The sequence below is a fragment of the Hyperoodon ampullatus genome (genome assembly GCF_949752795.1).
Source record: "Hyperoodon ampullatus genome assembly, chromosome: 11".
NCBI lineage: Eukaryota > Metazoa > Chordata > Mammalia > Artiodactyla > Ziphiidae > Hyperoodon > Hyperoodon ampullatus.
The window spans coordinates 88,401,544-88,427,682 of record NC_136924.1 but is presented as its reverse complement, the minus strand read 5'-3'; the positions used below and the strand labels follow the sequence as shown (position 1 = coordinate 88,427,682).

Genomic DNA, 26,139 nt, shown 5'->3' with positions numbered 1-26,139 from the left:
TACCAAAAGGATTTAATTAAATTAAAAGGAAATTTCTTATACCTTTGAAGTGTAACTACAATATAACCTTCAAGTGAGACTGAAATCAACTCTACAATCCTACCTAGATGAATATGCTTATATAATAATATTCACAGGCAAGCGTTTGTATAGTCTATTAATGGCTCTCATGCACACCAGAGTATGCAGATGTAAGCACCCATGCTTGCATGGACAAGCACATATGCAGGAAAGAAGAGATCAGTTCCTGTGGTGTTTTCTGCTGAATCTTCAAGGCATACTGCTTCTATGATCTCACATTCTGTGATGATTTCCTGGTTTTTCAGTTTAAAAAATGAGTATTATGTGATTGTTTTTTTAAATCTCAGAAATATGATGTAGATTACGTGTGATTATTGCCCAAGAAAAAGATTAGGACATCTGGTTACAACAAATCATTCAATCTTGTTATTAGTTTAGCACGTGATAAAGCCAAAAGATATGATGCTGCTGATAATAATAATAACTAATACTTGATAGTGCATTGCAATAATAGTTTCATTTACATATTACTTCATTTCACTTAATTTTTATTTTATTTCAATTCATCCTCACAGCAATACCTTGAAGCTGGTATTTTAAAGTTCATTTTAGTATTAAAATCTGATGCTTAGAGTGCTTGCGTACAGAGGATTAATAAGTGGCAAAACAGAGATTTGAATCCAGGCCTCTATACACACTCCAGTACATATGAAACTTCATGAGAGAGTGATTGCATTCATTCATTATCTGGATGGATAGGAACAGCAGAGATTATATTACCTTGAATGTGCCAGCCTTGAAATTTCAAAAAGATAGATTTAGAAAGTAGACAATTATACTAATATATATAAATCGCCATGCTTACTTTTTCAAATAGATGACTGATAAAAATCAGTAATTTCTTAATGTTGGACTTCCTATATCTTATTATAATTAGAATTGTGGGTTTTTGTGATTAGATGTAATAATGAATATAGAAAATTTAAATACCTTATTTGCATTACATGAACAGTGACAGTGATAACTAAGGAGCAAAAGAGTTATACCACCAGAAGATTCTCCAACACTGGAAGTTAAGCCAGGATACCAAGGTAGTGAGAATTAACTTTCAACAAGGCATTCATTTCTCTTAGATTATCACATTTTGGAGATATTTCAAATACCCAGAGCTGATTATAAGACACAAAGAGCATAGGGTCACACAAAGATGATTTGAATTCAAGAACTACAACTTTCTAGATGAATATCCTTTGGAAAATTAATTCATTTCTCTAAGCTTCAGTTTTCCTCATCTCTAAAACAAAAAAGAAAACAGAATTCGAAGGGTTCTTGTGAATATTAGAAATAACGTTAATAAAGGGGGCAGATGATAGTGCATCTTGAATGAGAATCATTATTACTGGAAGTTGTAGGGATGATGCTGGTGGTAGTTTTTTAGACTCTTCCTCATGAGGACAAGATGAAAGTTTTAATTCACACAAGCACCACTTAGGACCCTCTTATCTCAGGGCCATTGGTTACAGCCAGCTTCACAACAAATATGAGCCTCTGCTAGAGTAGGAGACCAGATGTATGAATGTGGACACATGTCTTTCCATCTGTTAAGATCACTTGGTTGTTCTTCAATTTTTATGTCCTGCCCTTGGTGAATCAGTAGAAACAAATTGATCAAAGAAGGAGGAAAATCCAATTTTAGGATGAAGCACTTCAAATGCTGTTAAACTAGTACTAGCTATAAAAAGCTTTACCTTTAAACATTCATTTTCTGAAACTCCCTAAAAGAATGAAAATGACAATTTTCTCAGAAATATCAAACTTTCAATATATCTGAAGCCAGAAGAATCCTTCAAGGAGAAACTAAGTATTGATATTTCCTAGGAAAGCTATGAACAATTATAATTATCAAGGGAAGCTCATATTCACATTTCACATTTCTTATATACTTATGAGCAGTAAATTGTATGTGATTACTCATGCATAGAAATGAAGAAAAAAGTTGACAATTAACAGTTTTATTCCATATATGTTAATGGCCAAAGTAAATAGTTCAATATCTCCAAATAAATGTCTACTCCAGATTCTACTTATTTTGAGGACACTTTAAAAGTTCACATATCTCACATCATTCAGATTTTTTCTCCATCCATTTTTCCATCCTATCTTAACTATAGGCCCACCTATATAAGAAAATTGGCACGAATAATAAGTCCCTTTTACAGAATTTGTGCATTAACCATCTGCGGCTAATAATGCCAAAGTAGTTCAATCTATCCACCCACCATAAACCTAAGATTAAAGAAATACTGAGAAATATGCCTTCTGCCAACAAACTCAAAATTCAGAAGCTTTCCTTTTTTCTTGGCTGCATTTTTTGGTCAACTAGCAAGAGACTATTTCCTGCCATACATGGAAGTAATTAAGTGTTTAATAAATGTAAGTTTTGGCAAAATGAAAAATTGTATCACAAATGCAGTTGTACTCTGTCTACTGTGTGCTCCCACTCGGCACTGTAAACAATTTTCCATCCTTCAGAATTATATTCCAGAAGCTCACATATTTCCACTAAATACACAATAAATGAACTACAAAATAAAAAATACGGTCTTACGCATTGTGCTGTAGGTGGATGTCATGGTGATCTTAAAATACAAGTTTACATTTCTGAATAAACTGAATTCTAGTTAAGTCATGCTGACATGTTTAATAGTCTCACCCACATGGCTGGGGTAAAGACCTTATGTGTAGTTGTTAAGCCCAGTGGTTGAAACTATGCTCAGATGAAATATTTTACCTAAGAGAAATGCTTCTGAAAAGGTTCATGGGAATGATGCTTTTAAGTGAAAAGTTGTATGTAAATTTAATTACATTCTAAACACTACAGAAGTGTTTTCTCTCTAAAAGGAATACTATAGCAAGTTCTTTGTTACAGTAAAATGATTATTCCCTAGTTTATTTGTTTGAAAATCCAGCTTTTCATTAATTGGATTTCCTTAAAAGCAAACTTGTCAAAGCAAAATATTAAAAAAATGTAGTGTCAATTAAAAGGGATCTTATTAGAAAACTGAATTTGCTTTTGAAGTGAAACGTCATTTCTAATGAACCTGTGAATCACCTACCTTATATAGTTTTCATGATAATAAAGTTATAACCAGTAAATCCTAAACCACTAAAGTAATTCCAGGCCTACAATAAACATAAACAAACAAGCAAACAAATAAAACCACCAAGCTAATGTATATGAACTTAAATGACAACAAAAATTTCAGACAGTATTTTTTTAAAATTCAGGATATGATCTCAAGTGTTTGACTATCATTTTTTTTTAATCCTAAGAAATAAAGGAAACTATATAGTGAATCTGTATGATTTTGCACCCTTCCATCCAGCCTTCTTTCTGTGCTGCCCAAAGCTTGTATCTGAAGTGACAGCTAAAATAAGAACTGGACACATTAAACAAAGAGAATTACAAATCTTTTATATTAAAAGTTTAGTCACTGTTGTGGAAGGGGGATTGAGTTTAGGCTATATCTATAGAACTGTTCTAATAATACTAAAAAAAGGCTGAGCTTATGCTAAAGATTTCTTCTTTTTTTTTTTCTGAATCAAATAACCTAGATTGCTGATTACAACAGTCAGAAGGCTTTTCTTTCATTTTACAATTTAGATTTCCTCTGTTTAGTAAGCAACATTGATATATGACACCAAGAAATACATTTTCTTTTTATCATGCCAGAGAAATTTCTGTATGTAGATTTTGGATATTAATGGTTTGGTTTCCCAAATTTGTTTTCTGAATAACAAGTGTATCTTTGGACCTGTTTTTCTTTTTCAGAATTTTCATCAAAATTCAGAAACTTCAGCAAAAGGTAAAACACACATGCATACTAAACAAATTATAAAACCAAAAATAATTTATATTTTTCAATTTTTCTCCAAATATTATAACACACACCAAAAAAATACTTTTGAGGGGAAAAAATGCTTTGTTAAAACTTTATTTACTGATGGAAGTGATTATTCTGCAAGTGAATAAAAATCCACACTCCCTAAACTTTTGGCCTGAGGTTTTTTAAAAATAGGGAAAGTCAAGAGAGCTATAAAAATTAAAGGAATACTGAAAATATCCTTACAACAATTCCAAGAAACTATAAAATTTTATTTAGCTAATTATATTTTAAAGTAAGAGAAGTCAGAAATGCAGCAGATGTCTTTCTTCAAAGTCACAAATTTCAAATTTAAATTCAAGCTCTATTTGAAAGACCAATTTAACATAACAGGTAGGAGGATTTGGTGCTGGAATAATTAGTATTCACAGAAGCTCTGAGCCTACAAAACTGCCAAGCCACAGGAGGACTTTGCCTCTGTAGAAAAGAGCAGACTGTGACCATGTGGTGAACAGTGTGGTGTAGAGGAATCAGGCAGAACTGGTTTTGAATTCCCACTCTGCCCACTTTTTGACTCTGCTCGTAAAGAAGTAAACTCTTTGATCCTCAGTCTTCCTAGTATGCATAAAAGATAGGATAGTATGTAAAGTGCAGGGTGTGGTCAGGGTTGTTCTTGTTTGCACAGGCAGATGGTATCTGGCTTATGAACACTTATGAGTATCTTTAAGGAAATGGTCTGACTCACAGATGTTCAACTAACACCCTTGGATTCAAAGGTGACAGTGAAGCACAAATGATAACCCCAATCTGCCCTCCACACCCTTAGTGGTTTTCAGTAGAAAGTTATGTACAGAGCGATACCCCCTCAACTCTATTCCCACCACTCTAAAGAAGACATTCAATTACATGGGAAGAACTCCCCCACTTCACATCATAGAGGAAAATGGGACAGCAAAGGATATGGGACAAAAAAACCTGTGCTAATGCAAACATCTAGGCATTCATAAAACTCCAGAACACCACAGAATAAGGGGAGAAATAGACACCCCCTAACAATGTTTCTAACACAGAGTCCAAGTGAAAGTGCGGAGTGAACAAGCTGAAGCCTATATGAAACTGGCCCTTTCTTCCTTTCTATTAGGAATGCTGGAATAAAATCTCCTCATCCCATGTTCCTCAGGGGTTGGGATATGAGATCTCACAAAACTGCACAGAAATGTTCCCAGGGACTTATATTCTATGCTAAGTCAACACAGAGAAGGAATTAATTCTACGGATTAAATATTCCCATCGACAGCTCTCATAAGCTTTTGATAAATCAGAATTCTCATTCTGCAAGATAAATATTTTTTTTTCTAATATTTTATTATGTAGAAGCACCTTACAGCAGTTTATGGAGCCGAAAGGAAGAGTTTGCTGAAATGACAGCAAAATGAAATGAACATTTGCCAGCATATACACGCAGTTGCTTTCTATTCAGGTACTCTGAAATAAAAGTCTAGAACACTCTTTACACAAAATGTTGATTCAACAATAAGCCACTATTATTGATGATTCTTATACTTAATATTCTTATTGATTAACCTCAATGTACCTTGAAGCTGACAGGTTTGATCATACCTGTGCTCTACACCAGTGGTGAACAAATCTGTCATGCTGCCTGTTCATGTGAACAAAGTTTTTTTTGGAACATGAAAAGAACCCCAGATTTTAATGCAGACCATGTCTGCAAGGAAAGTACAGCCTTCATTGGACACAAGAAGCATTGGACATAGGATGTGACAAACAGTAACGCTACAGAGACCATGTTCCTTTCAAATGTACACTAGAATAAAGTCATGTACTCTTACCCCTTCATTTCCAAAAAAACCAAAAGAGATTCTAATTAATGCATCTTAATTGCCTATATATTGTCATTGTTTCTTTATTTCCTGATAACTATAACTCTTTTCTCATTGCAAAATCAGGTGTGATAAATATTATTTCTCCATATTTCACCACGAAGCCCAGTACTTTGAGTCCTTAATACATTTCTGATGATATCTGAAATGCATTTTTCACCCAGAGTTCTGGAAGTAAAGCATAATGCATAAGCACACATCCCTATACTACCTCAAAGAAGCAAATTATAACCTAAAATTGTATTTCAGCACAAAAAGTAAAGAGTAGAGTTTGAGTAAGTATCCAAATAATTAAGATTCTCCAAAATGTGTGCTGGAGCTTGAATTAATGAGATCTCTCACTCAGGTTTATGATTTGTGTATTCATTTGCACAAGATTGGGAATTATTAACGAGAAGTTTGTGCTTCCTGCTTCAGAGTACCAACAGCACAATCTGGGGACTGGAGAAACAAGATGTTTCTATAAATTTATAATTCTCTGCCTCCTGTTGTTCAGGAGAATCCCTGTTGGTTGGCCTCCAGAGTTTGAGGAGGCCTCTTTAAAGACTATTTTTATGCTGCTTTACTCTTCTGTTTCATTAATTGCCACTGCTGATTTCTCAGAGAATTTTAATTACAGCTCTTTCACTCTGCTTGTCACCTCAGGCTGTTTCAACAAAGGACACAATTTTAGAAATACAGCAAATAGGGAAAATTTGGCCATCTCATGAATATTGTACAAATTTATAATAACTGTGTTGAACAACAACAATATGTTTAATTAGGGGCAGAGCTACTGAGGGACAGGATGTGGGAAGAAGCTCCATGCTGAAGCTGGCCTCTTTCCTGAGTATCCAAATGCCTGGGCACTGGAACACTGCAGACTGTTGGAGGAAACATCAAGCTCTTCCTACTATTTTCTTTTCAAACCAACTAGGAACCAAAAAGCAATTTATGCTTGTAAACTACTTACGAGAAAGTGCACGTGTTTGAAAAACAGCAGTACTGTGTGACTTGACACTGAACATGACTACGCCAAATCTGTGACCTGTTCCGTTCCTAATCTTAATGGACATTTCTGTTTCTATAACTTAAAATATGAAAATCTTTAAATATGGTACAGTGAATAAACACGTTATGTGAATTAGAAAAAAAAACAATAGATCTTAAGAACGTAAGTTTTAAGGATGTGCTTACTTGTTCTCTCAACGTCTCCTCAGCTTCCCAGGGCTCGGCCACCTCGCTCTCCTGGGCTGTGGCCCCCGGGGGACTCGGAGCTGCCCGTGGCCCAGCTTCCCACGGGGTTGGGAGCGGGGCAGGTCGGGGCGGCGGAGGACCGCCCCGGGCCTGGCGTCGAGGACCCCACCTGGGACAGGTGAGCACCACTAACCCTGCTCAACCTGTGGAAGAAGAGCCTGCAGTCTGGAGAAGAAGCACTGGTGTTCAGGCTGGACCACTACGAAGCCAAGGCCACGCGGCACATCCTCCTCATCAGACACTCCCAGTACCACGCAGACGCCTCCCTGGAAAGAACCGCGCTCTGACCCCCCGAGTCGTGAACCGGAAGTACTAACTGGCCTGGGACTCACAAGCTTGGAGTTGAAGTTTAATAAAATCGTCCGTCCGTCTGTGACCAGCGCTATAGAAACCTCCAACATCATCAGCTAACACCTGCCAGGCGTCTGGAAATTCAGCACAGCCCTGCTCGGGGGAAGGCGGCCCGTTGAAGCCGACCCGCCCAGGTCTCGCGGGAAACGGAGGCTGTGCGGAATCACGAGACTGAGCTCGGATGCAGGCCGACTTCTGGAGCTGCATCCGTGGGCGGACGGCGAGCATCTTCAGCCGCTACACCTAGAGCGGGCGCGGCCGTTCCCTCCACAGGCGGGCCCCGCACATCCTTCCGCCTCAGCCGCATCACCCACCCGGTGGTCCCGCCCGAAGGCCGAGGAGCTGTCCGGACGCTCGGGGACACGGGCTTCAGGCCTCCGGACTGAAGGCGTGCCCTCTGAGGGCCGCCTCGAGGGGCCGCTCTCCTCCTCAGCCCTGCGCCCAGCTACCTGCGTGGGAGCCGCCGATGACACGGTTTCTCCCCTCTGACTTCCCTGCATGGGCTGTACTGCCGTTTCGTTTCATTTCTCCAGGACAAGGCGTCGGAAAAGTAGAAATATCTAAAATTCGGCATATCGGTACATATTTCTGGCCCAGGATGGAAATGGGAACGTTCAGGTCGTATCTTTGGCAGGGTTTTCTGCGTCACTCTCATCTAACAAGACGCACCTGTGGGGTTTAAGGAGGCCTTTTTGGGGGGATTGGACGAGGCCTGAGGAGCCTTGCGACCCCCGACCCTCGAGACCTCGTCAGCAAAGTCAGGCACGGGTGACTCAGGAGCAAGAGGGCGCCATGACACTTCGTGACACTTCGCTTTATACATTCACCTAAGACCCTTTGTCACTTAAATATGTGTCAAAGATTTTCTTCTTCTAAGTTAAAAAAATAATTTTAAAATATAATTTTTATATTTGAGATTATTCATTTAACTTCTAAAACATTATAGTTGAATATTAAAAATAATTACAAGTCGTGAGCGTTATTATGATTATCGTCCTTCACTCATTCACTACTGCATACAAAATACCAGCAGTGAGTGTTATTCACTGACCCCATTAAGAACCTGACAGTGAATCCTACCCCAGAATGACGTTCATCACCCTCATAACCTTCTCCATTGTCATGGCGCCATCTTTCCTGATTTGGATCAGAGTCCACCAGTTCTGCCTGGTCCATTTCATCAGCCTCTTTCTGCTTCCTTCCCCTCAGAGAGGAGTTTTTCCAGCAAAGGGTCTATTGGGAGAGAAATTTACCTCAAATTCGATGATTAAGGGACACTTTTCATGTGCTCTACAGTAAATCGGCGTGCCTTCATTTAGCAGACGCCTGGAAACTCCTGGCCTCTGTACTTAAACAATTTTCTTCATTTTTTTTTCCTTCATGACCAGTCACTTCTGGGAATAATCAATAGACTCCCTTTAAATAACTAATGGTAAATCTCAACTAAGGCTTTGATTTTGAAGAAATGTAGTAAATATCATAAATCTTTCACTTTAAACTTATTTCAGATCCCAGCCATGTACTAATACCATTCTCTTTTTATAGCAGCACAATGTATATGATTAGTGTTCAGTTAATGGCAAACATCATAGCATAATCAAACTTATTATGATTAATTTTTTAGATGGAGTTTGTTTAAAGTACTTATAAGCCATGTAGATAACATGTTCCTTGTCTGAAAATTAATTCTAAACTATAATAATCTAAAACAAAAATATTGCAAATTACAGTTGATCAGAATGCCAAATTAATAACCCAAAACTCTGATTTGTGATTAACAGCTGTGCTCCCAAATTTCTGCAACTAAAGATATGAAAGCTTATTAACTATGTATACTACTAGCAGCTAACCCAGGCTGCATACAGAGGCACAGATGGCTAATTGGCTTCAGTTAGTAGAGGGTCATTTAAAATAAATTTTCTTTGAATTTTGTTATAAAAATTTTCAAAGCTGTAACAGATGGTTTTATGATAAATATTGCCCTTCATAGATGACCTGATTTCTATCCCTTTCCCCACCTAGGTTTGATAGAAAGAGTGACAACTGAACTATCTACCTCCATCTACCACCTAATTGATATCTATTGCAGCAGCTTTTATGCAGATTTCCAGCCTCTAAATGCACCTGTGCATAGTGTTTCCTGTGTAAATCTGGGGCTCCATTCCCACCTTAGCTTCACAGTGTATGCAGCTCACAATATTCCAGAGACCTGGGTGCACAGGTAAGTAATGATGAGTTTTTTGCAAAAGGGTTAATTAATTTTGTGTAGCTTCTAATTGAGTATAATTTGCCTTGTTCTTATTTGCAGGAGCAAATATTTTATTTTGAAATTTAATCAACTTGGATTTATCCATATTCTTAAAATCATTTACAACTTTATTTCCAGTGCACATTCCTTTTCCCTCAAGTCTTCTCCCATTCTCCATATTAAAAATAACTGCATGTTGTCCATGTATCATTATGGAAACAGAAAATGCTCATCCTACTTAGTGATTGCCTTAAATTTTTCATTTTTTATGTTTGAGTTTAAATGAATAATGCCAATTAACACAGAGCAAGATAGCACATACACATACAGGGTGATGGAGAGTATTTAAAAATAGAAAAAAAGTCACTTTGATCCCTATCAAGTTGTGAGCAGTAAATATTTTGTGAGATTAGTACATTGATAAAGTGGGAATTAGCCAAGAGTTATTTGAGTTACAATAGAAATTAACCACATTTATGCATGGAACATTGCCAGATTTTAGGTTGACTCTGTTATATAGTATTTTCTTGAACAACGTAATTAGAGTAATATTATAATAATTATTTTAAATTCCTTATGGATTAAATCTATAAGAAAATACTGATTAAATCAATTAAAGTTGATAAGAGAATAGTAATTTTCTAATGGATTTATTGTACCCACTGCATTTAGCATCTTGAAGAAAGGCTAAAAGAAACAATTTTAGAAAACAGAGAAATAATTTTTATCTTGGACTGTATTTTTGAAAATAACAACTGTACGAATATTTATAGAGTTAATTATAAAGGAAATTTTACCTTCATATGTAAAAAAGAAAAACTCTATCATCTATCTGTCTCACATATGCATTTCTTTAAAACCCATGGGAAAAATTGTCTTATGCTTTTTCTTAATTTTATGAAGAATTTTAAGAGGCTGATGTATAATCTAACAAATTGCCACTCTAATGAGTGTTCTCATATTTTTAAAATAATTACTATATCCTTATTAATTTTAATTCACATGGAAAAACTATGTAGCCAGATAAATACAGATAAAGCTATATGCATAGAGCATTATTCAGTATTTATACATGGTGGGAAATTTAGTTCTGTTTATTTTTTCTATTGTTTTTCTATTCTCTGTTTTATTTATTTCACATCATCTTTATTATTTTCTTTCTTCTTTTAGCTTTGGGCTGAGTTTGTTCTTCTTTTTCTACTTCTTTGAGTATAAATTTAGGTTATCGTGATCTCTTTTTTAAAATTTTTTATTTTTTTAATTTTATTCTGTTTTTAAAAAATTGTTATTAAAGTATAGTTGATTTACAATGGTTTGTTAGTTTCTGCTGTACAGCAAAGTGAATGAATTATACGTATGTATATCCACTGTTTTTTAGATTATTTTCCCATATAGGTCATTACAGAGTATTGACAAGAGTTCCCTGTGCTATACTGTAGGTCCTTATTAGTTATCTATTTTATATATAGTAGTGTGTATATGCCAATCTCAATCTCCCAACTTATCCCTCCCCCTCTGAAGCTTTCCCCCCAGTAACCATAAGTTTGTTTTCTACATCTGTGACTCTATTTTTGTTTTGAACAAATAAGTTCATTTGTACCATTTTTTTAGATTCCACATATAAGCGATATCATACGATATTTGTCTTTCTCTGTCTGACTTACTTCACTCAGTATGACAATCTCTAAATCCATCCATGTTGGTGCAAATGGCATTATTTCGTTCTTTTTTACGGCTGAGTAATATTCATTGTATATATGTACCACATTTTCTTTATCCATTCATCTGTCAATGGACATTTAGGTTGCTTCCATGTCCTGGCTATTGTAAACAGTGCTACAATGAACATTGGGGTGCATGTATCTTTTCAAATTATGGTTTTGTCTGGATATATGCCCAGGAGTAGAATTGCAGGATAATATGGTAGCTCTATTTTTAATTTTTTAAGGAACTACCATACTGTTCTCCATAGTGGCTGTGCCAATTTACATTCCCAACAATATTCCCTTTTCTCCACACCCTCTCCAGCACTTATTGTTTGTAGATTTTTTGGTGATGGCCATTCTGATTGGTGTGAGGTGATACCTCATTGTAGTTTTGATTTGATCTTTCTTCTTTTAATGTAGGCATTTATTGCTTTAAATTTCTTTTTTTAGTACTGCTTTTGCTGTATCTCCTAAGTTTTGGTATGGTGTGTGTTCATTTTCATGTCTCAAGATATTTTCTAATTTCCTTTTTGATTTCTGTTTGACCCATTAGTTGTTCAAAAGTATTCATTTACTTATTCATCTCACTTATGTGGAATCTAAAAAACAAAACAAAACAAAATGAAAACAGACTCTCAGAGAACAAGTGGTTGCCAGAAGGGAGGGGTGGGGATGGGGGTGAAATAGGTGAGGAGGTTAAGTGGCATAAGCCTCCAATTATATAATAAATAAGTCACTGGGATGTAATATACAGCATAAGGAATATGATCAATAACATTGTAATAACTTTTTTACCCATACAGATGGTTACTCAACTTATTATGGTCATCATTTCATAATGTATGCAAATATCAGATCATTATATATTACACCTGTAACTAACATAATATTGTACAACTATATTTCAATAAAATAAAAAAGAGAAACTAAAAAGTGTTAATTCCCATTAATCTGAGAATTTTCCAATTTTCTTTCTGCTACTGATTTCTACTTTTATTTTATTGTGTTCAGAAAATATACTTGGCATGATTTCAATTTTCTCACATTTGTTAAGACTTGTTTTGTGACCTATTTTGTAATCCATGTGCACTTGAGAAGAATGTGTATTGCCCTAAGCTTGGGTGGAATGTTCTATAAGTATTTGTTAGGTTCATTTGGGCTATAGTATTATTCAAACCCTCTGTTTCTTTATTGGGCTTCTGTCTGTTCTATTCATTATAACCAATATTGAGATCTTCTGTTATTATTTTGTTGTTGTCTATTTCCCCTTTTCATTCTGTCAATGTTTGCTTAATATATTTGCTTCAATTTGGAGTGCATGTATATTTACAACTGTTTATCCTCTTGATGAGTTGACCCCTTTATCATTATATAATGTCCTTGTCGGTTGTGACAGTTTTAAAGTCTATTTTGTCTTATATAAGTGTGGCCACTGCTGCTCTCTTGATTACCATTTACATAGAATATCTTTTTCTGTCCTTTCACTTTCAGGTTTGTCCTTAAATCTAAAGTACATCTCTTGTAGACAGCATATGGTTGGATCTTGTTTCCTAATTCATTCAGTTATGCTATGTCTTCTGATTGTAGAATTTAGTGTATATTTAATGTAGTTAATGATAGGGAAGGACTTTCTATTGCCATTTTTTCATTGTTTTCTATCTTGTAGCATTTCTGTCCCTCTTTTCCTCTCTTGCCATTTCCCTTTGTGTTCTTTTGAGTTTTTGTAATGGCATACTTCAATTCCTTTCTTATTTTCTTTTGTTTATCTTCTATAGGTAGTTGTTTTCTTTGTGGTGACCATGGGCCTCACATAAAACATCTTATATTTAAAACAGTGTTTTAAGCTGATAACAACTTCAATCAAATACAAAAACTCTACTCTTTTCTTCTCCCCTCACCACACTTTATGTTACTGATAACACAAATGGCATCTTCTTATATTTTATATATTTTTATAATTAAAGTTTTTCCATACTTTGTCCATTATATTCTATCCAGAGTTAAAAGTTGTTCATGTACCACCATTACAGGCTTACAGTATTCTGTATTTGTCTGTATATTTTCCTTTACCAGTAAGCTTTTATACTTTCATATGCTTTCGTGTTGCTGTCTAGCATCCTTTCATTTCAACTTGAAGGACTCCCTTTAGCATTTCATGTAAGTCAGGTCTAGTGCTGATGAACTCCCTCAGCTTTTTACCTGAGGAAGTATTTATTTCTCCTTCATTTCTGAAGGACAGCTTTGCCAGATATAATTATATGTTTTTCTTTCAGAACTTTGAATATATCATTTCCACTCCATCTGGCCTTTAAGGTTTCTGGTGAGAAATCTGCTGAAAAACTGATGAGATCTCTTATGTGGCAGATCGCTTTTCTCTTGCTGCTTTCAAAATTCCCTCTCTGTCTTTGACTTTTGATGTTTGATTTTAATGCATTTTAGTGTGGCCTTCTCTGGGCTCATCCTAGTTTCGTCTGTTGGGCTTCTTGAAACTGAGTGTCCATTTCCTTCCCCACAATTAATAAGTTTTCAGCCATTATTTCTTCATATTAGCTTTCTGCCTCTTTCAGTCGTTTCCTCCTGGGACTCATATAATGTGTACATTTGTCCTGTGTCTCCCATAAGTGCCTTAGACTTTTTCACTCTTCTTCATTTTTTTTCTTTTTGTTTCCCTAACTGAATAATTTCAAATACCTATCTTTGAGCTCACTGATTTTTTCCTTCTGTTTAATCAAGTCTGCCCTTGAACCTCTCTACTGATTTTTTTTCAATTCAGTTATTGTATTCTTCAGCTCCAAAATTTCTGTGTGGTTCTTTTTAATATGTTTATCTCTTTCTTGATGTTCTCATTTTGTTATATACAAAATTCTTTGTCAGGTAGTTCACATACTTCCATTTCTTTAAGATTAGTTTCTGGAGATTTATTTTGTTCCTTTGCTTGGGCCATGTTTTCCTCTTTCTTCGTATACCTTGTTTTACTTTGTATTGGGATTTGAGCGTTTGAAAAAAACAGCTACCTCTCCCAGTCTTTATGGAGTGGTTTCATACAGGGGAAGAATGTTACCAATCAGTCCAGCTAGAGATTTGGGGGGCCTTTCAAATCTTTTCTGTAGATGTATATTCCCTGGGCTTCTGTGTGTAAATTCCCAATCAGAGAGGTTTTTCTTCTTTCTTCAAGATGTTAAATTTCTTGTTTCATCTACGGTTGACCTGTGGTACTGCTGGTTCTTTGGTGCTCCATAAGCTGCCCAGCTCTTTTTTGTTCTCAGTTGCTCCCTGGCATCCAGATTATGCCAGGTCCCATCAGTGCTCTGTTGCATAAGACATAAACCAGTTCCTCATACAGCCCCCTGAAAAAGCCAAAATGTTGGATGCACACTACACTTTCCCTGCTCCCCTCTCTTCCTGCCAATGCAGAGACCATCAAGCTGCATCAACCTCTGTCTGCTGCCCCACATATCCTCTGGAGTGGCAGCAAGCCTCCCAGCTCTTCTTTTTTCTCCTAAGTCCATGGTCCCCAGACATCTAGAGTATATCATACCCTGTCAGCATGCTGAGACAGAAACCAGTCCCTCAGGCAGCACCCCTCAAAAAAGCTGCAACATTGGAATCATAATCCAAATCTTTCCCAAGGGAGAAGCTGGAAGTTGGGGGTTTTCTCCTATTCATTTTGCACCGACCTGGGGGGAAGTGGTGAGTGAGTTTGTGCTAGTTCAAACCATTGCCTTTGTTCTCAGAGTCCTCCCAACTGGCACCCATTCCTATTCTGCACTTAGATTCAGCAACAGAGAAACCAGTCCCTTGGATAGACCCCTAAAAAGTCTGAATGTTAGGCATATGTTCTAGTCTTCTCTTAAACAGGCAAGGAAGAAGCTGGGAGTTGGGAGTTTCCTCCTGATCCCACAACACTCTGCTGTGAGGAGGAGCTCTGGAAAATGAGTGCCATGAATTTTCGTACTGATTTTTACGTGGCTGGTTTTGCACTTGCCTGTGGTGCAAGAGCCTTTTAACATATTTCTGGATTTCTCGCAAAGGAAATTGAATTGGTGTCTCCAGGGGGGAAGGAGGGTCTAGGGCTTCTTATTCTGCAATCTTGCTGAAGTCACCAAACATAAATTCTTAGTAATTTTTAAAGTACACTCTATACAAGCAAATAGCACTTTATCATTTCATTTGACTTTTAACTATAAAAATAATTGACCCATATAGAAAACTGGTTCCTTTATAGCGTTCAGCTTATTGAATCAATGTTGTTTCTTTTTAGGTATAAAGCATTTTCTTTTTCCTGTTGGCTTACATATGCTGGAAAGAAACTGTGCCAAGTGAGAAACTGCAGAAATATTCCAGTCAAAAAATTGTTCTTTTTCTTGGTCAACTGGAATGAAACGTAAGTTTAATCTTTATTCTGGCAGGATCATTTGTCTAATAAAGATCAGGGTTTTTTTCCCCCTTTTCTTAAGTGAAGGGTATGATTTCTTTTAAATGTTGCCAGTTGATTTGATTCAGTGATGTGATAAGTATGCTAGGCATAATAGATAACTGATTTCAATTCAGCAGATTAAAGGTCCATTTAAAAATCTAGATAAGTGTCCAATCTACGTGTGTTGAACTGCTCAAAGAGGGAAATTGGGAAAGGGAGAATTATTAATCATTCACAGAATGTGGATAAAAGGAATACCCTCTACTTGGGGTTAGAGGAAGGTAGATTCCAGATATAACAAAGAAGAAAGAAATCACCTAATAACATATGTAATCTCCATTTTTCCCCAAAAGCCAGTTATAAATTTGTTTAAAAAATCAAATTTTTGAACAGTAATTATCTATACGTTGTGTAAACTGTCACCTAATTTGGGGTAAGCAACTCCTACTTCGTCATTTTATAGAGATTTATTAAATCAAGAAGGAAGAGTACCTTCCTGACACTATCCATGCCTTCCTCCTCTTCTCTGCCTCCCACCTCAAGCCTTTGCTTTACTCAGAATCTCAGGGGGCTCCTAGGCTCCATCTATGGCTTTTATATGGTTACCATTGCTTTTCCTTGCTATTCCCATGACACTGCTCTGCTGTCCTTTCTCTGGGGTCTCCACTGATCTTCTGAGAGCCAATTTTCTTCCCACCACAAGTAGAAGAAAACTCCCCAGCCTACTATCCATCAGCCCTTTCAGAAGGTCAGGCTTTCTTAGGAGATTGACTGCCAATATTGTACTGTCCTATTGATATATATGAGCCAAAATTTCTGGGACTCTGAAGATGGTGTTAGAATAATACCATCTATGCCACTCTCAGTGTTACCACAATCAATGGAGACTGAGTCCTGAGGCATAACATGTGTTCCTCAATTCTTACATACTCCAAAGCAAATCCTCCTTCTTCCAGGACTGTGACAACCTTTATCTCTTCTTGAAAACCTGACCTTCAATTACAAAATCCCCTTCCCTTGCACAGAATCATTTCTGCTTGTAAAATTCTTTAGTGGCTCCCCAATTCCTGTAAGGTAAAATACAAGTAATTTAGCATAGCACACAAGGCCCTCTGTGGTTTGGTCCCTGCCTATCTCTGCACTTTCATCTCTGGAGTTAGCCCCACTGTCTGCCCATGCACCCAGCCACTCTCTGCATCTGATCTACTTACCCTATGAACTGAGAAATCACGCCTCTGCTATGGGTCATCCATCTGTCAGGAGAACAGTGTCTTCACTGCCTACTTTGGGAACTCCTAATTATCTTCCAGAACACTCCTCCATCTTCTCTATAAACCCTTTCCTGTATCATTCTTTAAAAATTGGCCACCTTTTCTTTTTTCATTTGGTCTGAACCTCAAAGTACTGTCTTATGGTCTCTTACTGAATGTGTTTGTTTACATTTCTGTTTGCTTCTGCTAAAAGATACAAATTTTTTTTTTTCAAATTTTAAAATTTTATCCCTAGAAGCTAAAGCAGCACCAGACAGAGTAAGAGTCCAGGAAGTGTAGCTTGGCAAGTGAATGAATTTTGTATAATAAGTGATTCCTCAAAAATGCATTAACAAGCTCAATTACTAGAATTATTCTTCTGACTTAATTAAAACTTATTCCTGGTTGTTTCAAAAAGTCAGATTCATTTTCAACTGACAGATATGTGCTATTATTTAAACAATTCAAGGGAAAAATCTACTAATTCTAAAGTCAAAGAAAAAAATCTCAAAATAAATTGAAAATCATTAGTGTTGTTGGAATAACTTCATTGGTATACTTTTCTTCTCTTCCTTCAAGAGTGCTTGAGTGTTTCTCTCCCATCCTCCCTATCCCACCCCTCTAGGTGGTCACAAAGCACCGAGCTGATCTCCAAGAGGGAGGAGATATGGGGACATATGTGTATGTATAGCTGATTCACTTTGTTATAAAGCAGAAACTAACACACCATTGTAAAGCAATTATACTCCAATAAAGATGTTAAAAATATAAAAATAAAAAATAAAATATAAGTAAAAAATTTTAAAAATAAATTTTAAAAAGAGAGTGCATGATTGTTATCTTTCCTGTGAGAGTTTCTTTGACTCCCTCAAGAGTTAGTTACTTTAACCCAGAGTTCTTTTCATTTTATTTCCATTAAAAATATTTATTTACCATTTTTCTAGGTGCTTGGCCTGTAGCATTCTTTATATATTTTATTAACATGTACCCATTACTCTACAGATGATCATACATTTTATTACTAGACTGTAAACTTAAGGACAGAAACTTCATTTAACAATAATATGTTACAAAGATTTTGACCACTATTGTATTCCAGTCGATTCCCCCAAATATATTATCTCATCTAAACTTAATAACAAAAATCCAGAACAGTTACTGTCGTCTCCATTTTACAGATCAGAATATTAATGTTTATGAAGCTTAATTAACTTGCCCCAGGTCCCACAACCAGTAAGTGGCAGAACTAGTGCTCAGACCCACTCTGACTCCAAAGCTGAGGTTTTTCCTGTGATTTTCATACTGTTTCTTACAACATATAAAATCTTGGGCTGAGTATTTATATTCTACAAATAGTTCTCACATCTTAAATTTTAAAAAAAAAAAACTCTACTTCAGTTTTTCAACAGCAGCCATGACATTTTTTCCCTCTACTTTGAAACAAAACCCTTCCGAAGAGTCGTCTGTATTCACGTTCTTCCATTTTTTTCCTCTGCTCTCATGCATTCTCCAATCAGGCTTTCATCATCTCTGCTCCACTGAAATTGACCATTAGAGTCACTCATGACTTGCAAAGCTAAATCTGAAGTTTGTTTCTCAGTCTTCATCTTACATGATCTGGTAGGAGCTGGCTCCCACATTCTTTAAGCTTTTCTCCTTCCTCACTGGGCATTCCTTCTCCATATTCTTTTCTTCTCCCAGACTGATCATAGTCTTAACCCTAAAGCTTCTTCTGTTGTATCTATCTTTGCTCCTTAGTTTTCTCTTATAGTCACATAGCTTTAAATGCCATCTATATGCCAACAACTCCCAAATTTATATTGCCAACACAGGCATCGGTCACAAACTTCACACGTACTCACTCAACATGTCTAAAACTAAACTCTTGATCTTACACTCCAAATTTGTTCCACCCACGGATGCCACTCTGGATGATCATTTCCAGTATCGGTTGTTCAGGTCAAATCCTTAGCCTGAATTTCCTTCTCTCAGAACCTGATGTCCAGGAATCCTACTGTCTCTCTCCTCAAAATATTTCCAGAACATTACTTCTCATCACTTTCATTGGTCTAGGCCACCATCATACCTACCCTGTATTCCTACAGTAGCCTTGTAATAGTCACCCTACTTCTCTTGCACCTTTAGAATCCTTCTCACACAGCAGTTAAAGTAACCTCATTAAAATGTAAGTCAGGCCACATCATTCTTCTGTTTTATAATCCTACAATGGCTCCCTTTTTCACTCAGATAAAAGTCAAAGTCCTTACAATGGTCTGTTATTTTATATTAGTGTTAATAAGGGGGTTCTATACAATGTGACTTTTTAAATCTTCCATTTTCACTATCAAAAACTTATTCTGATTTTAGAAAAGCTGTCTCATATAGAAGAAAAGAATGTTTAAGAAAAATTTTAGTGTTTACTCATTTTTAAACAGCAGAGTAAGGCAAACATATGGTTAAAACTTGAGGTCTGTGCCAACAGCTTGGATATAAAGAAGCAATCTGACTTCACTTATTGAATTGTCTCTTAAAGTATTTTTCTTCCTTTTTTTGTGTAAAAGTTCATTCCTTTGATGTTTCAACAGCCATGTAGAAGTTAATAAAAAAAAGATTTCTCAGTGACTCTGAGATTATTCTGGCTTCAAAAATCCATATCTATTCAAGATATGAATAAATAACTATTTGTAAAGCATATATTCTTACCCTAGAAGAATTTATCTTTATTAATAAAAATGACAGAATGGAGATTGGAAGTAACTATCTACTGTAACTTATCGAATTTTTTGTCATTCTTGATATGAAAAGCTCACTAATAAGTGAAGTTATACATGAAGAAGCCAGACCAATGGGAAAAAGAACTTTCCAGATTATGTGAGAAATAAAGTGAAATTATAGCTTCCATCCTACCACAGCAATATGAAAACTGAATAGAAAGTCAATTACAGGTAAAAGAGAGAATATTCAAGAAATTAATGTGCATTCCACAGAATCATCAACATTTTATGTTGAGTTTCAGAGCTTCTTTTAAGCTGAGAAATATGTTCACATTACATTGAATGAATATTATGACCATGAAGGAATATAAAAGAAAAGAGACTTTTAGTTTTAGATAACTAAATGTGTAATAATTTAATTTTCAATAGTCTAAATTTCACAAATCTTGAAAAATAATTTTTTTTACTCTAGTCTTTATTTCCCTTCCTTTTAACTAGAATTATACTTTATCTGCCTACAATGGCTAATATAAGTTATTACATTGTTGATAGAATACTGAATATAAGGCTGATTTACAGCCTGCCATTTGCCACATACTGTGTTATGTAATATTCGTTCCATTTATGGATAAGAAAAACAAGGCTTAGAAAGGTTAAATTGATCACTCAAAGAAGAACATCTGTTCAGTCATGGGGCCAATATTTGAATGCACATATGTGCAAATCCAAACCTCTGATTCATCTTCTCCACTCATAGCTTACATATTGACATCTCTGAGTTATTATTAACTCAATGACATCATGCCCTAAACTGCACATATATCCCCTACCCCATGCTCCTCCTCTGTGGTTTCTATCTGTTAAAGGTAATCCACTACAACATAATCTGGAAGCCTGGAATTCATCTTTAATTCTTCATTGTCCTATTCCACTAATATGCTGTTAGTCAAATATTAGTTATCCATTCAAACTCTAAAATAGCCCTTCTGTCTTTCCTTTTGTTAGATGTCTTACTACCACCTGGGTCTGAACCTCTCCATCTCAGAGAACAGCATGTTGAGGGGAGAGATGTGTACTTCCTCAAAATCAGTTATGATCACTGGGCTGAATTAACTCCTCCTCATTCCTAAGGCTGAATGCTGCCTAGCTACACACAAAAGGAGGTCACCAAAGTCTTATTTTACACCCTGAGTAAGGGCTGCTCCCCATATTCAGATTAGACAGCCAACTTCTTGTGTGAGAAGACACTCGATACTACCTGAGGCCTCACCTGGGCCAACCTCAGTAAGCACTTTCCAGTTGGATAATAGACTTTGGTCACAATGAGTCCTCTAATAATCACCCACTGCTAAAACAGGTTGACTTCAAAGTTCAACTGGGAATTACAAGGCCAGTGGATTCTGTTCATACTCCTCACACCTAATGGCATCAGATATCATCCAATACAAACTGCCCATTTGCTCTTCCAGTCACTTTTACTTCTTCCCATTCCTTGGTGAATCAGTTTCCATTAATCTTCCCCTACATGCTAACGTCTGTTCCAATTTTCCCATTTCTTCATAGCATTCTCATCTTCTAGTAAACATATTCCCCCCATCTCAACTTTTTGAAAAATGTCTTCTTGTCTCATAAATAGATCACTCCTAAGCCCCATACTTCTCTTGAGGCTCTTGTATCCTTCTTCCTGTCCATGATTAGGGACCTCAGATCACACTCTCAACTTTCTGTCAAAAGCCCTTTCTTCTTAGATACTTCTACCACCCAGGTGTACCCCTCCCAATCTTACAGTATCATTTATAACCTTCTAGGCAGTCTCAGATATATTGGTGGATTCAATGCCCAAATTCAAGTTTTTTTCCACTATTAACAATCTTGTGTTTATCCTTAGCCACTTTTTTTGTCCATATCTACAACCCATCCAGGGTCTGAGTTTGATTCACCTTGACATATCCAGGAATTGTATTGTCTATTACATCTCAGCAATCAGCCCCCAAATTCCTAGAATCTCATTATCACCCAGAATAGTCCGCATTTAAAATTATAAACAACTCTCTATGCTTTTAGCTCTCTCATTTAAACATTTCCTTTTGCCATTAGGAAAAATCTCAGATCCCTTTGCCTAGCATACAGAGTTCTTAAACATCCTGGCAACCACCTGTCTAATTGCATCCTCCATAACTTTCCAGATCAACTTGACTACATTCTGTGTTCTAGCCACACTGAGCCACTCACCACTCCTCAGCTACATGCATATATGCCCTTTTCTATGCACTTTTCTCTTCTTCGAATATTCTTTTCCAAATCTCCATCTGATTGTAACCAACTTACTCTTTAAGACCCATTATGAGTTATTTCCTGCCCTCCCCCCATTCCCTAAGACAATGTTAATCATTCTTTTATTATGCTCACGTTATTGTAATTTTAAAAAATAAGCTTAAATATCAAAATTATAGCAATCCCCATAGAGTAATCAATCTCATTACTCTATGTGCTTCTGCTATATTTCTACTTTTACAAGATACAACACAAAATTTAAGAGGATGCCTCGATTCAAATAGTTAAAATATTTTTGTCACATAACATTATATTACAAGGAAATATTTATGAAAACATGGCTGAAAATGGGTAGATAACCTACTTCTTTCTTTTATTTTAAGAATCACTTTTCCTCTTGAAATAAAGTCACTTCCAAGGGAATCCATGCTCACTATAAAACTGTTTGGGATTACCTGTGCAACGAACAATGCAGATTTATTGGCCTGGACTTGTCTTCCACTGTTTCCAAAACAGTAAGTATATCATTTGTGATTAATAAAATTTCCATCTCAATAAAAACCTCCTTGGAACTGGACAGTGAGCCGTATATGGCGTAATGAGAAAATCAAGGAGACATTTTATTCTAAAATTGAGGTAGCTCAATATAAATCATGACTATTGAAATTGGGACTGTAAAGCAAAATGTAGAAGTGGCTTTAGAAACAGGCCTCATGCTCAGCTTGTCAGCTGCGTCATGAAAAGGTATTGGCATGACCAATCTCAATTTCTTTTCCTTATGTGACCAGCCAGTTTCTCTGGAATTACTAATTCAAAATGATTTAGATCAGTACTGTCAGTTAGAAACAATATAAGTCATGAAATTCTGGCTGAAGTAAAATTATTCAATGTAATTGGTTTACTGACCTTTTATTGCCAAGAAGAAATATATGTCAACTTTAAGAGGATGTTTTTCAGAAAAGTAAGCCAAATAGGAGTTCTGATATTCTATCAGAACTAATTGCCATTGAAAAATTAACTGTTGATTTAACCATAAGGATTTGGAATTATTAATACTTAGAATATTTGATAAAGTCAATTACATGATTTTTCAGTGTTATTAAGGAAAAAATATTTTAAATAAAACATCTTAGTTACTTTTCCATGGCAAGACTTGCTTTAGAATCAAATTGTAAAATACATGACTTTCGAAGAAATAGAACCTATATTGTTATTTTAATATTATTATGAAGGATGTTTCGGCCCCTGCTCTTGTAGAAAGATTTGGTAATATAAAAATGTTAGGAAAATTCATCAGCTTTTAGTTCCCACATTTAGTCAATATAAATAAATTATCATCAAAGCAACTGTGATACATTTTTTAAATCATTTTTTATTAGGTTAATTATGACATGGTGTGTGTGTGTATGTGTGTTGCTCTTTTATTAGTTTTCATGTTATAGCCAATTTCCACATGTATGAGGACAGGGAATGTATTTTCTTTGTAATTTCTATCATCTAACATGGTACCTCTTATAAATAGGCAATCAGTACAGGTTTGTTTATTAAATTGAATTGGAAAAATATCAATCTCTGTAGGAGATTTAGAATGAAATAAAATTTCAAAAGTCTATAAGAAACAGTTCAGCCATAAAAGGAATACCAACTGCTGTTAGCAGATATTTCAAAAATCTGATTTGTGGGCTAAGAACTTTCATTACTTTCTCACTAGGAGCAGCTATTCAGGTGCCCTTCCATCTCATGAGTGAGTTTCTTTAAAGTTTCAACTGCAGTATTTGTAAGATCTAGCCATGTTTGTAGAATATATTTCCAGTTATTCACTGAAAAAGAATTTAATCCATTTTATGCCTGCTCATCATCTAACATACTACTTTTCACATAACAGGTAATCAAAAAATGTTAAACATATAAAAAGTTTGGAATATTTTTGTCCTTCAAGCTACTCTTCAAAGCTTTTTTCTACATGGTTATGATAGTAAAACACTGCCTCCATGTTGTTTTGTCATCTGTCACTTAACCTCTGGTAAACATTTTATATGCGAGTGATCATGGACAATGGGCATCTTTAAGAAATGCCATCTGGGACTGATACTAAATGGTTTTCCTAAGAGAAAGTGGCAAAATTATGGATGATGAGACATCACAGAAACACAACTTACTTCAAAGAGAGCTTCAATAAGGATTTGTAAATGTATTTCCAAAAGACTATTTCTTATGAAAATCAGAAAATCTGCCTCTCTCCTGGGCTAAAATACTTAAAGAAATCCAGATCTTTCTAAGACATCAGAAATCCATCATGTGGGCCATTTGGGGAGATGTAATAACTCCCACTGTGCTCATTGCTTTGAGTTACAGAGATTCTAACCCAATTTATTTGATGGATAAATAAGTCACTTAATTTCGTTTTCTTTCACAGAGTGACCCCTGCCCATAAACACTTGGTATTGTATCTATCATTTATTACAACTTGAATTTCTCATACCCAGCCATGTGGAGCTGTAATGAGCATTTATGTCTCTATTTTTTCCAAGATACACACAACCTGAAAATATGCAGAATTAAAGGTTTCCTATCTCTTTGTGGTTTCGAGAAGTGGGTTTCAGAAGAACCAATGAAGATTAAACTCAGATGTATTGGTTATAACTGCATCGAGAGTGTGTACAAATACAAATAAACTTCAACATTTTCAAGCACACAAATTCACCTTCAACCCTATTAAAAAATATGTTTCAAAAACAAAGGTAAAATTTTGCCCACAAAAGTTTTACAATCCTCTCCTTTGCAGACAAGATTTATATCATATCTATATTCACAGTGCCTCCACACTGCAGTAAGAAAGTGTTATTCTCACCTCAATAATTTCTATGACCTACCTTCCCTACTTAAATTCAAAACAAATAGTATGGTGGTTACTCAGCATTTCTAAATTGTGGTAAACTCCTTCAGTGCAGAGATTCTCAACCTTTACTGAACAATAGAATCTCCTGGGGAGATTTAAAAATAAACCCATGTGTTCCCAAAGATTCTAATTTAACTGGTCTGTGGAGGGGCCCAGGCATCGGTATTTTCAGAGCTCCTGAGATGCGTTAAAGCCCAGGAAAATCAGAATCTTTTGCGGAATTTCAAAAGAGGCCTAAATAAATCTTAATCTTAATAAAATTTTATTTCTTAGTCTGTTGTCTGAGTAGCCAACCCTGATCCCACTATAAATGATCATTTCAGGTATATCCTTAAAATCAAATAATAGAAGCAAGTTGTGGATGAAAATTCCTTATCATTCTTCCATCCTGTACAAGAAAGACCCTCAGAGCTCAACTAATTCAAATATCTCATTTATATGTGAAGATCTTTATGATGAAGGAAGGTTAAAGGGGCTGGCTAGAGGTCACTGGGCTACTTAGGAATAGAACAAGAACCAGAATGAAGGGCTGACTTCTCTCTGCACGTGTTACTACATCAAGCTGCCTCCCTTCCTGCCCTTATGTGCCACGTCCTGCTCCATGAATGCACTGTGAAAACCTCACTGCCTGTCTCAGCCTTACCTGGGCTCTGCTCTTGGGCATGAAACCTGTTAGACCTATGAGAGTCAGAGAACCAAAGAGTTTTACAGTATGAGATCTTCTGGAAGTGCTGGTTCCAGAATGCCAAGCCATGGATGTATAGAATCCTATAGCTAAAAATGGCAATAATTAATATATTCAAACCACTTTTTTATTGTCTGAGGAAACAGGGACCCAGAGAAGGTAAACCAACCCATCTGTTCTCCTGGTGCCACAGATTTTGGTTTGGTTTTTCTAGGCATAGGAATTGGTACAATATTGAAATTAAAAGGATCCTTAAGAATAGAAATGCTATATTTATCAGTGTGGTCCTTTTCTAATGACATCTTATTCAAAATCTCCATGTATAAGATCAACGAACAGTCTATATACATGCTAGATGGGGGGGGCAGGGTGGCATTTGAAATTCTGGAGTCAAATCTATTTGCCACCTCCTCAGCACCTTTCTGAAGTCTACTCCCCCAACCACAAAGCCATATGAAAACAAATATAAAACTCTTGAAAACCACTGATTTTGTGCAAGAAGCTCAAAGAACTTATGGTAATTAAGGCTAGTTAATGAAGACAGGGTACAGAT

General features: G+C 36.0%; 1 protein-coding gene across 6 annotated transcripts in view; it reads left to right on the top strand.

Moving 5' to 3' along the window:
- PIK3C2G (phosphatidylinositol-4-phosphate 3-kinase catalytic subunit type 2 gamma) overlaps positions 1–26,139 on the top strand; it is a gene marked incomplete at both ends in the record, with an annotated part of 352,092 nt that overhangs the window by 56,066 nt on the left and 269,887 nt on the right. For 3 of the 6 annotated variants that reach the window (XM_079715210.1, XM_079715208.1, XM_079715211.1), the window contains 4 exons: positions 3,854–3,887; positions 9,416–9,614; positions 15,609–15,731; positions 22,386–22,517. In XM_079715210.1, the coding sequence (XP_079571336.1) occupies positions 3,854–3,887; positions 9,416–9,614; positions 15,609–15,731; positions 22,386–22,517 (488 nt within the window). Of the gene's footprint in view, positions 1–3,853; positions 3,888–6,451; positions 6,491–9,415; positions 9,615–15,608; positions 15,732–22,385; positions 22,518–23,713; positions 23,747–26,139 lie in introns of all 6 variants that reach the window. The other 3 variants (XM_079715209.1, XM_079715207.1, XM_079715212.1) reach the window with 3 other exon arrangements.